A 17,604-nucleotide genomic window follows, 5' to 3' on the forward strand; every position below is an offset into this window, starting at 1 on the left:
CGCGTGCGTGTGTGTGTGTGTGTGTGTGCGCGCACGCGTGTGTGTGTGTGTGTGTGTGTCTGTGTGTGTGTAATAGGGCATGTGCCGCATTGCCTAAGATGTCTCGAAGCTGCTATATGTGAAAGAACCATAAATGCTATTGTTACACTCATTGAATAGGATCCCAAACTGCCATACAAGCCAATGCTTTCTGGGTTTGAGATGAGATAAAACTAATGGTATCAAGCGGTAGTCCATAAGCAACCCCAAGATGCCGCCATCTACCAAGAAAAGGATGGGAATTGCATGTGTTCAGCATAAGACTGCGTTAGCAGTTAGCAGTGAGCTAGCTTATGGCGTTAGGGATACAAAGCGGGTTTTCTATTAACTGTTAATCTTCCCCTTTTCCCCTCAGCCCCTCACTGCTGACCTTCACTACTATTATATCCTGGAGCTGTCGTTTTATTGGTCCTTAATGGTTTCCCAGTTCACAGACATCAAAAGGAAGGTAAGAGTTGTGATGTCATATGGGGCTTGACTTTCGGGTCCTCTCTGAGAGGGTGAAGAGCCTCGAAGGCATCATCTGATTTCTGGGACCTCTAGATTAGCACTGGTTCCTGCATTGCTACAGGAATTCTGTCTGTTTGTGCTGGTTTTATTCTCTTCCCATCATCTCTTCTGTCTTGCCCCCAAACCCAGTATTCTTCATTCCATGCAAAAATACAGCAACAAAAACAAAACAGACATATCTGTAAGATGGGAATGGGAAAATCCCAAGTTAAAGGTGAACCTTGGCTATGTAGTGAGGGTGAGAGTCTGGGCTAACCTGGACTACAGGATACTCTTTATCAAACACCTGAATACACGTGCATGAATATGTGTACATCTTCCTAGACATGTATACATGTGTGTATAACTATAATATATGTGTATAGAAATACCAGTAAAAAAATTACATAAAAAGAAAAATTCTATGTATAGCTTCAGAGAGAGAGAGAGAGAGGTCTCAGCATTTCCACGTGCAGAATGAGTTCTCCAATTAAAGAATTACCTCATGCAGCTGTTCTCAACCTTCCTACAATAAGACCCTTTAGTACAGTTCTTCATGTTGTCATGAGCCCCAACCATTAAATTATTTTTGTTGCTACTTCATAACTGTAGCTTTGCCACCGTAATGAGCTGTAATGTAAATATTTTTGGAGCTAGAGGTTTGCTCCAAAGAGGCCGTGGCCCACAGGTTGAGAACCACTAATCTGGTGTCAAACTATAGCATAGAAGCAGCTTTTCTAAATGCATTGTGCTCTGCTTTTGCCCCTTCTCCCCAGTGGAGTCGCTTTTCCTGAGCGACCGTCCCCATGATCCATTCGTTCTGGTCGCATCCTACACAGGCCCTGGGCAGGGTCACCGCTATGCATCCCCTACTCCCGTTCTCTTTGATGGTTTTCCCAATATTCCCATACTTCTGTCAGTTCCTCAAAGTTGTCTTGCTGGCATCTGTCTAAATGGAAAGGAGAAAGGCAGGTTACTGCACTTTAAACATTCATTGTTTTAGTATTTTTTTTTTGTTTATGTGTGTGCCTATGTGTATGTATGGGCACACGGGTGCAGGTACCCTCAAGGTGGGACTCTTTCTCTCTCCAGCAGCCATCATGTGCTTGGCTAGCAAAACAAACAACAAGAAACTGTCCGCCCTAACCTCTCTCAGTTCACATCCTCTAACCATCTGAAACATGTGGTCCCATGAAGACCAGCTTAAGCATAGTGGGTGACTTATTAACACCCACACTTGTGGCTTCCTTACTCATTTCACTGAGCACTCTGGAAACAATTAAAGCATCTTCAGTGGTGGCATGCCAGCTGGATCTCCTCGGCCACAGGAAGAGCACTCGGGTCCTCGGAACGTGCAGCCTGACGATTCGGAGCCAGCTTCCAGATTAAGCTCACTTTGTGAGCTTTTCCAGTAGCTCCTGTGTCCTGGTAGTCACATAAGTCAGGCTTAGAGAACACAGAGGCACCTTACGTTCTTTTTATTTCTCCTTCGACTTGAGAAAATGAACGTCGAGTGAATCGGCGTAAATCTCTCCAGGGCATGCGATGTGGGAATGAGTTAGAGCCCAGGGTTGCCAGGCAAGGTCTTAAGATTCGCTCTTTGCTTAGACACGTCCACCACTCCTGCCTTGCCCTGCCGTGCTCTGGCCAGGAGCTTCTAACAGCCCCTTGGAGTGCTCCCCGGCTTCACTGAGGCTTCCTTTGCCTAGTGAGGTTTAGGAGTGCTTTCTACAGTTGGCTACATTCACTGGAGAGGGGATTGCTGTCTTTTGCTTCCAAGTCCTAGGAGACATTCCTATTCCAAAAGGTCACTGAGCTCCCTCCACTTGCACAAGCTTTCTCGTTGCTTGTATAACTTGTCTTTTCAGTGAGCTGGTGTATTCAGGCGGTCTCCATTGTTGTAAGCTAGATTGCCATTATCCCAGCCACGTTCACAGGCAGCTTACTTTCAAACATTGAAGTATGTCACTTTTTATATTTGTGTGTGTATTTAAAACATCAGGTAGGGAACACTTCAGAAAGTGATCATTTTACCGCAAGGCCTGTGGAACTGACCTAAGTCTGAGTATTGTTGGTGTTTAGAACTTGATTTTATGTTGTTTCCCCCACCCCCAAGCTATTAAAATGCCTGGCACCTCTCTCTTCATTTGGTCAGTGTAGTTTTGTATATTCCTGGCACAGCTGGCTTATTCTGGTTTCTACACAAAATGGGCATTTGGCCACCACCGGACCTGTGTATTGGTTGGCACAGGTATTAATATGGAAACTGTTTCCCTCTGCTGCTGTCTGCCATTAAAACACTAGCTCCTGTCTGCACCTTCACCTTTCTGACTGCCCAGGGGTCCTCAGCGGCTCTGACATCATTACACCCCCCCCCTCCCCAGGAAGACCTGCTCTTCTGCCCTTGGTGATTTATGGTTTTTATTGGCGGCCTAACACATTCTCCACCTTCTGTATGTGGTGGTATTAACTCAGCTGTCTGAAATCTCCCTGCTTTCCTAATCTTGGCCCGGACCCACTGAAGCCCTGCCTGCAGGCAGTGGAGGGTGAAAGCCGCTTGGGGAAGCTGGCTGTGTGTGAGGTCCTTAAAAGTGATTAGCAACACTTTGACTCCCCTCTTAAATCACAGTGAGCCAAGCGGTCATTTCAAAGACCGGGACTTATAAATGCTAAGTAAGAGTCTATGACTCAGGCTCTTTGAATCTGTATCTTAAACTCAGTTATAAATCATTTCTACACACACACACACACACACACACACACACACACACACACACACACGTGTGTGCATCTTTTGTTATTGTTTATTCTGAGACAGGGAAAATTTTATTATGTAGCCCAAGTTGGGTTCAGACTCTTGGCCTGAGCCCCCATTCTGGGGCTAAGACTACAGGCTTGAGCCATCGCGTTCAGATTTTTAGAAGTCGAATTCTTTACAGAGTCACTTTATGATTCTTTCTAAAGTTATCTCGATATTCAAATGGTCATCTTTTTTTTCACCGTTAGTTTTTTTCCACCCAGAACCTAGAGATTACAAACGAGGGGAGACCCTTTCCTCCCTTCTGTGTGTTGAGATGATACGCCCTCTCGATCACTTCCAGAGTTAGTACTTATTTGGTCGGCAAGGGAAACCGCTGCTAATGTTAGCAGAAGGAAGAGTCTGACAAAGATCTAATGGACTCAGAATTTAAATGTATGCTACAAAGAAATCGGGTAAACCTTGAAGATTTTTCTCCTTACTTTTTTTTTTTCTTCTGTTTTTCTTTTGTCAGAAAATAGTTAAGTTGCTATCAAAAGTATCGAGCATTTCCTTGGTCCATGGCACTAAAAGGCCTTACTTTCCTCAAGGCTTGCTGGCTATTCCAAGTCTGCTCCCTGGCACCTGCTCACACCAAGCACTCTTCTGCACAGCTACGTGTTCCAAGGCGGACTAATAAATACTCAGTTCAGAACAGCTTGCTCATGCCTCCACCGCGTGTCCCTTTTAATGAAGCTGCTGTTTGGCTCAAAGGCCTGGGCCTTAGGCCAGTGGGTCCTGCTCATGGTCAGGCACACATCCTTGGCATCGCCCCAGATCCTGGCTGGTGATGTCGGCCTGCTGCTTTCCCTTGCTCTGGGAGGAACACTACGTCTTGTCAAACAACCTCGACAGAGAGAGATTTGGTGATGAAATATAGCCAGAGAAAAACTTGGCAACTGGCTTGTTTGGTTCTCTTGTAACTTTTGCAGAAACTAACTCGTGTCCACTACTTTGGCTCTCTTATAGAGGCTACCACATTCCAGATTTTTCCTTTAGACTGAAAGGAAATGCATGCTTTAATCTTCCCACAGGGAAGCCAGTGTCCCATAGATGGAATTGAAGCAGTACACACTAAATTAACACTGTTTTGACAGATAAAAATAAAAGCAGTGTCCAGAAGATAATAACCAAAATTTGGCTGAATCTAAGTTGAGAACTTAAACAACCCAAACTAGTATTCAAAGATTTAAATTTTTAATCAGTCAAAATTAACAGTTAATCATTTAAAAAAAAAAAAGGAGGAGGAACTTCACATGAACAGTTCTTTCCTTCTCCAAATAAGAAAATTTGAAAAGCAGCTGCTGTTAATTCACATGGGGAAAGACTGTGCTAATGTAGTAAAAAAGGGTCATGGTACAGCAAAGGATGACCGTTTAAGTTCACCGTCATGACGAAGTTCTTATTTTTCTCATTTGTCTAAACCAGAGAAAACATTAAGGGCAGTATAACTTAGAATGAGAGTCAAGGACTCTAGAGCCTTGTACCTGTCCAGCCCCGTTCCCAATGTGACCTTGGCGTCACTTTCCCTTTCCGCATCTTGGTTTCCTGAGCAAAGAAAGGAGGTCTTAGAACCTGCCCTGTGGGAATGTCGCAAGCATAAATAAGCAGCATGCAAAGCTGAGCTGGTTTCTGGCACACCAGAAACACTCAGCTCACATTAACTTTCCTGCAACCGCGTTTGTGACCAGTTGCACGCGCACACTCAGCCGCGACTAGCAGACTGTGGACATAATTGATTTCTGTTGCTCCTACAGTATTTAATTGCTCTAGTGAGACCATCAGGAGGGTTCACTTTCCTTCTTGCATGGTGATGGGTGCAATTTGAGATGGGTCTGCTCCCGGAGCCTAAGCCTCTGAATGATTGGTAAGCCAACCCCTTCTTCTCCTGCAGTGGAAGCATGTCATTAGTAAGAAACAAACCTTTTGTCTAAACCGCTGAGATTTGAGGGGCCTTGTTTTTAACCCTCTAACCTAGTTTGTCCTGACCCGATGGAGCAGTAATTAAGAATATAGTGAATTGCAATTTCCTAGAACTGTGTTTGAGAATGGTTATCAAAATCAGCAGGTCTCAGAATGTCATTGTGGCACATCTTAGCCCTGGGCAGTCACTGAGACCTTTTTAGACGGTCACAATGGCAAAGCCGTTTCCTCGGGGCACTGAGATCCCATTTGCCTTCCTCTCTGTGCAGAAATCTGCAAAGGTAGCAGCAGTCAAAGCTGCTGGCTGCAGCACCAGGATGCTCTTGTGGTCACTGTAATCTCCAGTGCTACATACTGGGAAATGGGGCTTGAGAACACTATGGATAGGGCACTAAAATTATTAATTTACTAAATCTCTGTTTTCAAATATACATTTAAAATTTGTTGGTGTGTGATGAAGTAGGAAGTAGACATGGAGAATGGCTGTTGCAATACACAACGGTATCTCAAGAAAAATCATAATGCAGTTAGCTCTTTGTACTGTTAACTAATCCGGTTGTCCCCCTCCCATAGAACACTATTTTTAATTTAAAAAAAAATAGCTGACAAACAGTGTGGTTCCACCTTGTGTGGCCAGCAGGCATTTTCATAAAAGTGCACAGAGTGAGCTGGTCCAGCAACTGACACCATTCATTAACGACCAAACTCAAGGTTTCAGGCAGAGCTTCCATGTCGAGAAAATCCGTGTCCACCAGTGAGAGCCTGACACCCTCTCACTACCTAAAGACTTTATTTGTGATAGTACAGGTGTGTGAAAATTCCAGAGCGACCCCCGTTACTTTGTATACTCACTTGAAAACTCTTTAAAATATTAAACAAAACGTGGCTTTAAAATGTTATGTCACAAAGTATCATTAGCAAGGTCAACTAGTGTTTTCCAAATGTCTTGTGTCTTAAAAGTCACCCATGAGTGAAACAAGCATTTAAAGTGAAAGATGACCAATGAGTGTAGCTGACCAGCAGTGCACTGGCTCACACTGATGCTCTAAGAGAGTATCTGACGTGTCGAGTGCTGGCATCATATCAAAGAATATTTGTAACTTTCCAAAAAGCTATTAAGAGCCTCTCTTCTTTGGGCTATGTATTTGTATGATATTAGATTTCTGTCAATTACTTCAACCAAAGTATTTCACAACAGATGGAAAGTGTGTGCGTTTGGAGGCTCCAACTCTCTTGAATTAAGCCAGAGCCGGAGAGATCTGTAGTAATGTGAAACGGTTGCCACTTGTCAGTTGTTCTCACTTTGATTTTAGGAACTGTAGTTATCTTTCATGAAAGTATTTTTGATGTGTAGTGGAATTCATTAAAAATTAGTAAGTCTATTGTATTTTATTTTTGACTTCTCAGATTTAACCTCTATGGGATGAACGCTGATAGAGCTGCATTAACAAATCCCTGTGGAGCCCCTTGTTACCAGAGGTGTTAAGGTGAGGGCTTGTAGCACAGCAGCAGTAATGAGCCAAACTTGGCCACCTGCCTTGAAGAAGTCACTTACAGTGACAGAGTGACACCTTGGGGTGTTCCCCTTTCAGTTGGGAAGCTGCTATTCAGCCTCCTCTGGGGGAGTTCCACTCAAGCCATTCCAGAGAAGGCTGGAACAAGCTCTGTTTTTGGCTCATTGTAACTAACTATCCTCCTGGAGTCATGGCCCCTCCTTCCCCAGCCTTAGAAAGTACCAAGAAGTTCATTTTTGAGACTTTGGCCTCCCACCCAAGGCTCCTCCTTGCAGCCTGGCTCTCATGATGGCCTGGTCATCTCCCAGGAGCCGTCCTTGTTCTGTGTGTTTGCCTCTCGCTTAGCTGGCTCTCCTAAGCATCCCCTCCGCTGCCTCCTCACCGTCCACTCTCCATACACATCCGTTCCCAGGAAGCTGTGGATATGGCGCTTAGCTGCCAGAGCTCAGGCGTACACACACTGGTGTTAAATCCAGCGTTAGGTCATTGTCACGGTGTGACTGGAGACACTGGCGTCCCTGTGCCTCAGCTCCTTTATGAAATAACACTCAGAGAAGTCACAGCTTCAGAGCCTCTCCACGTGAAAATCAGCAGGCAAATTAGAAGGTGCGTAGGTGTTTATTAGGTAGTCGGTGGGAAAGCGGGTTTTGGAAAAAGGAAGAAGATGAGCGTTCTACTCCAGAAGATCTGTGTGGAGGCAAAAGAAGCTTTGAGAAAATTCCTCCGCTAGAATTAGGGGATGGGAGCAGGCACTTGGACGCCTGAAGGAAGGGGAGATAGAAGGAGAAGATAGGGTTGCTGACAGCAAGAGCTCCCCTGAACTCTGCCTGCTAGCGTGCAGCACATCCCCAACTGCTTAGCCTGGAGATGTTTGTCACCCTCTACATGAAGCACAAGATTGAGACCCTGATTGCTCATTGTCATTTGGACCTCAAGACCTTGATGGTACACAGTGAAGATGCTGGCTGGAGTCCCATCGTAGTAGCTCTGATTTTAATTGAGCTCAGGCTGCCCCCTACTGGTAGTGTTAGATGCTTTCAACTAAGTTGGGATTTATTGATGGTAGAATTCTTTGTTCTTAGGGACCTATGCAGAAAATGAATATTTGTGAATGAATGGAGTTCTTCCGACTTAACATAAACTATATTTTTAATGTCTCAGAAGTAACCTTTTCCTTACTAAAATTTATGCAGACTAATATGGCCAGGTCAAGGGTAGTTTAAACAGAACCCAGAGGGCCCATTATAAAGACCTTTGACTCCAGGTGCTTGCATATTGACCCCCTGTGAGAAAAACGGCATGTGTATGCGATCAAATGCACTGACGTCACTTGCAGTCAGAGCAAGTTCAGAAGCTTGCTTGGATGAAGGGAGGTGGGAGGCCGTGAAGACAAGCGCAGGGCCCCGCACATCCAGCGCTGTGCTCTGGCTAGCTCCACCAGAAGCGACCAGTGGCACCATCATACTGTGTCTGCTGCACAAATAACATTTTATTGTGCTCCTCTCTATCGCAATAAAATAAATTCAAGATTAAATATTAACTAATTCACAGTGGACAAGGTTATGAGTTCTCCATCTTGAAAGGGGCACCATAATGTTGCCTCGGAGAAGAATCGAGTGAACGGCGCTTACACGGCAGTTCCCTGTTTCATCTGTGTCTGTTTCCAGACGCCATAAAATCATGGTGCTCCTAGCAGCACAGAGCTGTACCTAGACATTCAGCTCCTGCTTTTGGGAGCTGCTGGAGCCATGCTGACCTTCCGCAGTGTCTTGTAGTTATAATTTATCATGAGACTCTTGATGAGGGGGCCTCCCAGAACTCCTTATAGTTTTATGTGAATCTCCAGAGTAATACTAAACGGGTTTGGATTGCTTCAGAATAGCTATGAAAATTGCTATCTTACACATTGTTTGCCAGAAGAAAGGGAGGCAGAAACTATGTAGTTGCTACAATGGATAATGTAACTGAGTTTCTCATATCGTGTCCTTTAATATGTCACCAATTTTTTTTGTAAGGATGGGGTAGTATTGTAAATGCGGGTGGTCTCTATTGCAGTTGTTCAACCGTGGTACTGGAGAAAAAAAGCCACTGAAGACAGACAGGAAACACGTGGAAGATGAGTGTTCCAGGGGGTGTTTATGAGCATGGTTCTGGCGGTTTCCCTGACTCTGCTCTGAACTGAAGTACAGTGTGAGCCTTGAAAGAGAAGGGGAAGAAGAGAGAAGCAGAGATGGGGACGAAATCCTAAAAGGATGTCAGTGGCAGTCTGCTGTTGTCCTGTCTCCTGGAGCCTTTGAATCTGTTGAATGGGTCACTGGTCTTAATTAGTACCTGATTTCTGCTCTCTGAGCAAAATTACGTGTTGTTAATTGTATGTATTAACTTTATTTAATTCAAGAAAGCTAAATATCTTCCTCACCTGAGCAGAAGGCTTTTCCTTTGTCTGCTCTTTAGAAGTATTTGGTCTCCACTGACTGTGAGCATCTATGGGAACTCTCAGGTAAAATCTCAGAGGTTTTATGAGACAGCTCAATAATGGGTTTTCTCTTCTCATTCACTTAGTCCCAAATAAAAATTTAAGGAAAAATTTCTTACACAGAGAAGAGTACATGTGACGTACCTTTTTATGATGTAGTTTTGTCTTAATAAGGATGGGAACATTCAGATGAGTTTGTGGTCCTTTTACAAGGTAGAATATTATTTCAAAGACTCCAGCATCACAGACATGGAGGGAGCTGTGTCATTGAGAATCTGGCATGTACGACTTGGTTATCTCTTCGGCTTTGTTGTGGTACTACTTCATTGTGGATGCAATTCCCTTGGAGAAGTAGAGATGCTGCCTCTTCTTTTACCAGGTGGAGACTGAGTCCGAGCGGCTGGATTCTGTGTGCCCAGATGGCTCTGACAGAAGCATACAATGACACTGTTTTGTTGCCTAAGTACTTACTATTCGGGAGAATAAAGGTGCTTGCCCTATCGTACTAAATTTGGGCATAATATAAGTGACTTGTTCTTGAATTATTTGATTTTGGATTCTTTCTAATGGGATTTGGGTCAAAACCACACCCAACCCCTTTATTCTTATCTCTGATAACTAGCACTTGAGGAACAACTGACAAAATGGCTGAGGCCCTAGGAGACGTCAGGGAACACAGAGAAGAGGACGACATAATAATGTCAAGGAACAAAATAACAAAGCAGGTAGTTTGGGTCGTAGCTGAGGCAAGGGGCCGTGCTGGTTTCTTTGGAATCAACCCCTGGCTTGAAGGCCAACAGTGAATCTCCGTCTCTAAATTCCTCCTGCAGAAGACATTCTGGAAAACCTTGTCAGGCTAAAGCCTGGTATTCTTTGAGCCAAGCTAGTGTCTACAGACACATTCATTTCCAGCTTAACACACGAGAGAACGGAAATTCTCCTCCCTGTGCTGATAAAATCCAAATTGGCAATTTGTTTAAAAACAGTTCTGTGGATCAAAGTCAGTGGCTGCTCAAAGCAATGTGTGGGTTGGCAGGAGGGGAGTCCCACGGTGTCGAGATTGCGTGGCTTTTCTGAGAGGGATCTGATATATATATCTAAGGCTTTCTGAAGCAGAAATGTAAGACAAGACCATTATTCCTGCTTTTTCCTATTCGTGTAAATATGAATACGATGGAAACTGGTCTTCTGCTGTGGCTGCAACTGTGACCCCCCAGCAGTAATAAAACAAACTTTTTCTTTTTGTGTTGTTGTTGTTGTTGTTTTTTTTTTTTTTTGGAACACAGGGATTTATAGTCAGAAATCATCTTTGCAAAGCAAATTTTTTTTTTTTTGGTTTTTCGAGACAGGGTTTCTCTGTAGCTTTGGAGCCTGTCCTGGAACTCCCTTGGTAGACCAGGCTGGTCTCGAACTCACAGAGATCCGCCTGTCTCTGCCTCCCAAGTGCTGGGATTACAGGCGTGCGCCACCACCGCCCGGCTTGCAAAGCAAATTTTATCTGAGAAGCAAGGCTTTTATTTTTGATGGGCATTGCATTGTTATTGACATTTTTATCAGATACGAATTAGGAAATTTAATTAGTAAGTGGCCCTAATCTTCCATAAGTGCCTTAATCAATTTACATGTATTCATTTTTTAAAAATTAACTGGAGAAAACCTTTTTTTCTCTTTCGGTAAGCTGAGAGCAGCCACTCAGGGCTAAGCAGTGGGGAGGTTGTGAATGGCCGGCTACTTGGATGTTCAAAGCTGCCTGTCAGGCATAGGCAGAAAGAAACTCCCTAGACTCGGGAACCAGACACTGTGTGCTTTAATTCGGTCCTGTATAAGAAGCTGCTAACATACCAGTTGATGGGTTAGCTCGCTTTTGCTTAAGCTGTTGTTTTGAAAGGCTGCGTCTGGTAACACACCATTCTCCCAATGATGGGGGAGCAGATTGCATCTTCTGTTGGAAGACATCACCAGGGCAGTTAGTAAGGTGTGCCTGAGGCCTGTGGCATTGTCGGCCTTTAGTAATGTCGAAAAGTCCTGGATACCACAAAGAATGTCAGGGTTTCAGTAGCTTCGGAAGCAGCTTTTTGGTACCTACGTGCAATTACAGATCCAGCTCACTGTGCTCATGTAGTAATAAGAGCGGCAGGGCTGCATCCCCAGCACCCCAGCCGCCTGGCTAGCTTATGTCCCGAAATAATTACACAGAAACTGTATTCTTTTAAAGACTGCTTGACCCATTTCTATCTAGCCTTTTCTAGGCTAATTCTCACATATTAATTTAACCCATTTCTAATCATCTGTAGCACCACTAAGTGTGCTTACCGGGAAGATTCTAACCTACGTCCATCCTGGGTCAGAGCTTCATCACATGCGTCTAGGAAAGCAGAGCTATCACGTCTACCCGGGAGAGCTGAGCATGGTGTCTCTGAGCTCACTTCCTCTTCCTCCCAGCATTCTGTTCTGTTTACTCCTCCCACCTATGTTTTAACCTATCAGGCCAAGCAGTTACTTTATTGCTTAACCAATGAAATCAACAGATTGATATGACACTCCCACATCATGCTCATCCTCGTTCATTTGTCCAGGAGTTAAGAAATAACATAAAGCCTTGCTGTATCCAAGGAGGAAGAGTGGCTGTGGGTTAAACGGTGGCATGAGCCGGACGATGGTGGAACCGAGATCACAAGTTGCCTCCTGAGCAGTGTGTGCTTCATAATTGTCCTCTAAGCTCAGATGCGTGAGGTGTTCAGGAATCATTCTGTTGTTGAGTCCCCTGTCATACTCTATTGAACTTCCATGTTAAAATAAAAGTTGATTTAAACACAGAGGCCAGAAATGTCTAAAAAAGCAATTGTTTAATTGAGTTCAACAAGAGACGAGAATCAAGGAATAGGTATGTTTTGGGTTTTCAAAAAGGTGACTCTGGGACCAGGACAGGAAAGTAGGAAACCAGTGACAGTGGCCCTGGATGCAAAGTGGTTAGAGAAGGGGAAAAAACAAGGCGGCTCAGGAAGAGAAGATCCGAGGCTGCCATTTTCCACGGGAACCAAAGATAAGCTGGAATCAGCAGAGAACTAGGGTGACGTCTTGCCTCTGCATCAGCAAACGTCAGTGTAACTTGACTGGACGACAGCCTGAGACCTGCTGCCCACACTCGTTCCCAGAGCAGACTGGAGAATCGTCCCTGTAGAAGGAGCAAGGAGGGGGGTGAAGGCATGGCTAGAATGCACACAGCCTTGTTATCTTACAACGAGGACAAGGTGTACTGGAGGGGAGTTCCTGGGGACTCTGCAGCTGCTCTAGTGCCACAAATAAAGTCACCTTGGATGCCCCAGGGAGAGTTTTATCATTGACTTCATGGCCTGCCATGAATCTCTCAGCACAGGTGAGATTGGTATCGTTTCATACCAATGATTAAACAGTTACTTTCTAGTCACCAAATAAATTAGTTTTTAAAACAGTAGTAGTTGGGGCTGGAGAATTGGCTCAGTGGTTAAGAAAACTAGTTTACTGCTAAGTTTGGTTCCCAGCGCCCATACCAGGCGGCTCACAACTGCTAACTTCAACTCCAAGAGGATCTAATGCCCTCTTCTGGCTCGGTAGGCACTGCACCCATGGGCCATGTCTTTATATAACACACATGGAAATAAGAATGAAATAACTAAAAAAAATAATGGCAGTAGCAAAAAAGAACAGTAAAGATAATATATATAGTTTCCACCATGGCCTCTGTTCCTCTCTATTTCTACTAGAAAACCCCGCGTGTAGGGCTCTTATTTTGGTACCCAGTGGGCGTGTTCTAGGGGAAACGCACTAACAGTGAGAAACACAGTCCACGAAATTCATTCAATAACAGAATCAGTCCGTACCTCTTAATCTTCCTAGTCTTCTAGAACAAATGCAGTATTGGCAGCTTATAAAACAAGGCAAATGTATTCCTTCTAGTTCTGGTGGCTTGTAAATCTTAACTCAAAGCACTGACAGACTTGGCATCCTGTGATGTCTCCTTTCCTGGTTCATAGCCTCTAGCTATGTCCTCATATAGTAGGTGGGGCAGTGTTTCTGTCTGGGCCTATTAGTGTCTAGAGACACTAATACTTGTCATGACCTTGTCCGTTCCTACCCCCTAACACATTCATCTTGGTCATTAGGATTTTTACATGAATTTGGGACCAAAGAAGACATAAGCATTTAGAACAATGCATTATTGTGAGCCTGAATATGTTGTTTATTGGGCTTCATGTGACTAACAGAGACTGTCCATCCTAGGAGTCAGGTCTCCCTGTCTCCTTGCTTTAACTGAATACTTCTTCAAATATACCTCGTGCGTACAAATAATGTTATTGTGTGTATCTGAGCTTGGTGGCACGGGTGTGTAATCCCAACTACTCAAGTAGCTAAGACAGGACAATTGAAAGGTCAAAGCCAGCCTGGGCAACTTAGTAAGAACTATCTTAAAATAAGAAGTGGACCGAGAGGTGGAATATGGAATGTGTCTAGACTGTTTCCCTAGCACGTACAAAGCTCTGGATTCACTTCCCAATGTGTGTGTGTCTGTCTATCTATGTTTGTATCTAAACTGCAACTACTGAATATCAGAAAAATAGACACATGCTGTCATCCCATAGATCTTCAAGTTTGTTTGTTTTCTGTTACTGAAGCAAATCAATTTGTAAGAAAAAAGGGGGTTAGTTTAGGTCATATTTTCAGAGGTTCTAGTCAATGGATGGTCGGCATGTTGTTGTGGAGTCTGCAGCAATGCAGTATATTGAGGAAGCCATGTATAGTGGTATAAGCCACTCACCTGGTGGCAGCCAGAAAACAAGAAAGGCAGGATCTCCTGGCAGCACGTTGGGCAAGCATGGGCCTTTGCAGGGCATTTAAACATGTCAGAACAAAAACCAAGTCTAAATAGTGCCTTTCTTTGCTTAATATCCTGTGACAGTTTCTCCCAGTGTGTTCTGACTTTCATTGTGGTGCTGAAGTCCATTCTCCATGAACTGGTCACTTGTGTATCTCTCCCAATAGATAGGAAGCCTCAAAAGGGCAGGAGTTGCGTCTTACACTTAAGTACCCCATGTTACAGCTGTGAAGGTTCCCTGCCTATGTTGGCTTAGAGATTAAATGGGTGAGTGGAAATACCATAATGTTGCTGAACACCGACTTTCTTTTGTTTTTCCTTCCTCGAGGACTTCGGCATTATGTTCCTGCACCACCTTGCAACTATTTTCTTGATAACCTTTTCATACGTCAACAACATGGCCCGAGTCGGGACCCTGGTTCTCTGTCTTCACGACTCGGCCGATGTTCTGCTAGAGGTAACAAGTTTTCCTTTCGTCTTGAAAAAGACAAAATCCAGAACTCACGAAGTCCCCAGACCAGCAGTCCTGTAGTATGGTGGATGATGCTTTGAAAGTGTTGGATGCTTAGTGAGCTAAGCTGGCATGAAACTGTGTGTCCAGAGTGAGGTTGTTAGTATCCTCAGCTAATAGGAAGCTGGACGCCTTGACTAGTCCACCTTTGGATGGTTGATTCTGTATCAGAAAAACCATTGTTTTAGTAGATATTTCTCCTAAGAGTCACACTAATTTATCTGGAAACTGCATATAACCCAGTTTAGTAGTTATAATAAAATTAAGCAGTTTGATTTTTGTTACCAGTTATACATACTATCCTAGTGGTTTTAACAATGCAAAGGGTATATTAATCATAAATTTTATACCAAAGATTTGTAAAGAATTTATAACTTTCAGAATTATGCTCAATGATGTTATATGCATAAAATAAGCCTTTTCATTTTATGCTAAGAAATTATATAGCTGGTCAAAATTAACTTTTAAAAGAGTACAGAGCTCATGTAGAGGTGACTCTTGGAGTCATTTGGCGTTTTTTTTTTCCTGCCAGGCAATGGTTCTATTGCTGCAAAGACAGAGGTCTCCTCGGTGATCTGTTATTGCAATAGGAGGCACAAATGTACACATTTAATCTTTCATAGAGGCCGTGAATTAGAGTTTGAATTGAGAATAAAACCTCATCAAAAATCCTGGTCCCCTGAAGGTTTGAAACAAAGATAGGCCTTCTGAACTGCATAAGTCAGAAGATAGTTTACAGCCACGATTATTAAGTGACTCAAGCTGAACTTCATGCAGGATGTTTTTTAAAGGAGAAATGGATGGAATAGGAAGGAAGCCTTCTGAAGTTCGATTATAATTCGTCCTGTGTGTGCTTAGAAGTGGATGTTTATGCCTCAGGCTCCATGTTGAACTCAGTCGTGGACCTGCCGCCCATGTTAGTTCCTGTGGAAATCTCTGGTGTGCAGCTTAGTCAGAGCTGTGAGAGAAGAGATATGGGCTGAGCTGTCATCTACCACTTTCATCCAAAAAAAAAAAAAGATAGTTAATCCAAGAATCCAAGTATGGGGCATAAAAGCAAAAGGCTTTCATAACCTGGATTGTTTTTTGACATCATAGAGAATGCTTGGAAATGTCCAGTTAATGAGATTGAAAAGGAGGGTTTACAGCACCCACATCTCTGCCAAGTTGATGCCGTTGCTTCTTTGTGACTGCTAAGCGGGTCAGTGTGAAAGGAGAATGACTTGTTGGTAACACCTAGCCAGAAGAAGGCCGAAAGTACTTTTATTTTAATGTAATTCGTGGTGTTATACTTCAAGTATTCATGAAATTAAAAGCTCCTAATTTTAACTTCCACTCGGGTGAAGGATATTTCCTCCTAAGACACATTTCTCTCATAGCTTCGTGCACTGCTTAGCACCGTTAAATTGCTGCCTCCGAGGATGCTATCAGCACTCTTTCCAGTAATTAATTTTCCAAGTCAGAGAGAAGAATATTGTGTGTGCAGAAGAGATCCACTGTTTGTAACAGTGCTTAGGTGCGGTAGACTCTGCACACCGCAAGGAGTGAGGAAGAAAACAGTCCACTTCCAGGCCCACCTGACCTTACTTAGACTCTTTTAAAAGTGGTGGATGGTTGCCTCCCTGGACTAATTTATATTATACATAAAAATCACTGAAACTGTTGTCATCAGCCGTAAAAGTATTCCCTGCAGACATTGGGACATTAGTAAATTTTATCTAGAAAATGAACCTGTAATATGGTCAGAGATTCTACTGAAAGAGATTCTCTGACCCGATGGTCATGATGCTCTCCTCATCTCTAAGTTTGTTGGAACCAGCTGGGACCCCATCTCCCCACAGCACTTCTGGGATGGTTAAAGTTAGCACAACCCTCTAAGCAGGAAGGAGGAAGACAAATATGGAGAAGCTCTCTGGGCTCTGTGCAGTCTCTGAAGACTTTCTGTAATCACCTGTTACGTGGTTTCTGTATTGCTATCCCTGGCTTGCTAACATCACATAGTGCAGAAGTTTCTTATTCATCCTCTGCTTCCTGAAATTGGCCATATAATTGAATTTTTAAGGTTACTAAATGTTTTATTAAAACTGTGAAAGTTATAGTTTGGTTAATCCACATTTCACTCAACTTTTGAGTAATTTATAATTGCTGGTGTGATGTGTGCTACTTTTAAGTAACAGACATTTTTATGCATGTGGTAAGGTATACCTCATTGATAGACCTCACTGTGGCCTCATGCATACTGCAGGAAACTTTTATCAGTCTAATTGAATAAGTTGCATTCCTTCCTCTTACAGGCTGCCAAAATGGCAAATTATACCAAATTTCAGAAAATGTGTGATCTTCTGTTTGTCATGTTTGCCATGGTTTTTGTCACCACACGGCTGGGCCTATTTCCTCTCTGGTGAGTATGGCACTCTTTCTGGTAAAGGCAACCCCTCCAAAGAAACTTTGCAAACACCCTTCTCCTGAATTATACGCTGAAGTCCTTTGTAAGACGTTTATAGCCCATAGAGGAGCACTGAAGAGGGAAAGTCGTTCTGTTGGGGCAGTGTTTGTTTTGCAAGAGGGAGGATCAGGGCTTAGCCCCCAGCAGCCACACTAACACATGCTTCTAATTCTAGTACTGGGGAGATAAAAAGCAGAGGTACCCCTGGGGCTCCCAAGCCAGTCTAATTGATGAGTTCCAGACCGTGTTGTCACCTTACATCGACCATCGATGGTAGATTCTCGTTTGTCCCTTCCATTTTGAAAGATCAATTTAAATGGGAATTTTGAGCAATGACAAGTGAATAAAGTAAGAAAATGAAGATGTAATACTTGAAGTTGCAATCGTGTTCTCCAGGAGACTAGCAGCCATAATGCCGGGGCCATCAGTGAGTAGTTCTATCATTAGGATTGGAATTAATGAATTGTTGACACAGCTGCCCCTTTTCCATCACAAGGCAGACACACGTGTCTTCTCCTTGACACTTAGGCTAGTCATTTTCAAACAGCGTAATCTTA

At 43.5% G+C, this 17,604-nt stretch overlaps 1 protein-coding gene across 2 annotated transcripts in view; it reads left to right on the forward strand.

Annotated features, from left to right (window-relative positions):
- Positions 1-17,604, forward strand: part of Cers6 (ceramide synthase 6) — a 240,530-nt gene that overhangs the window by 184,654 nt on the left and 38,272 nt on the right. For both annotated transcript variants that reach the window (XM_005346512.3, XM_005346513.2), the window contains exons 6-8: positions 395-487; positions 14,419-14,547; positions 16,896-17,002. In XM_005346512.3, the coding sequence (XP_005346569.1) occupies positions 395-487; positions 14,419-14,547; positions 16,896-17,002 (329 nt within the window). The remainder of the gene's footprint in view (positions 1-394; positions 488-14,418; positions 14,548-16,895; positions 17,003-17,604) is intronic.

The sequence above is a fragment of the Microtus ochrogaster genome, chromosome 4 (genome assembly GCF_000317375.1).
Source record: "Microtus ochrogaster isolate Prairie Vole_2 chromosome 4, MicOch1.0, whole genome shotgun sequence".
NCBI classification, from domain to species: domain Eukaryota; kingdom Metazoa; phylum Chordata; class Mammalia; order Rodentia; family Cricetidae; genus Microtus; species Microtus ochrogaster.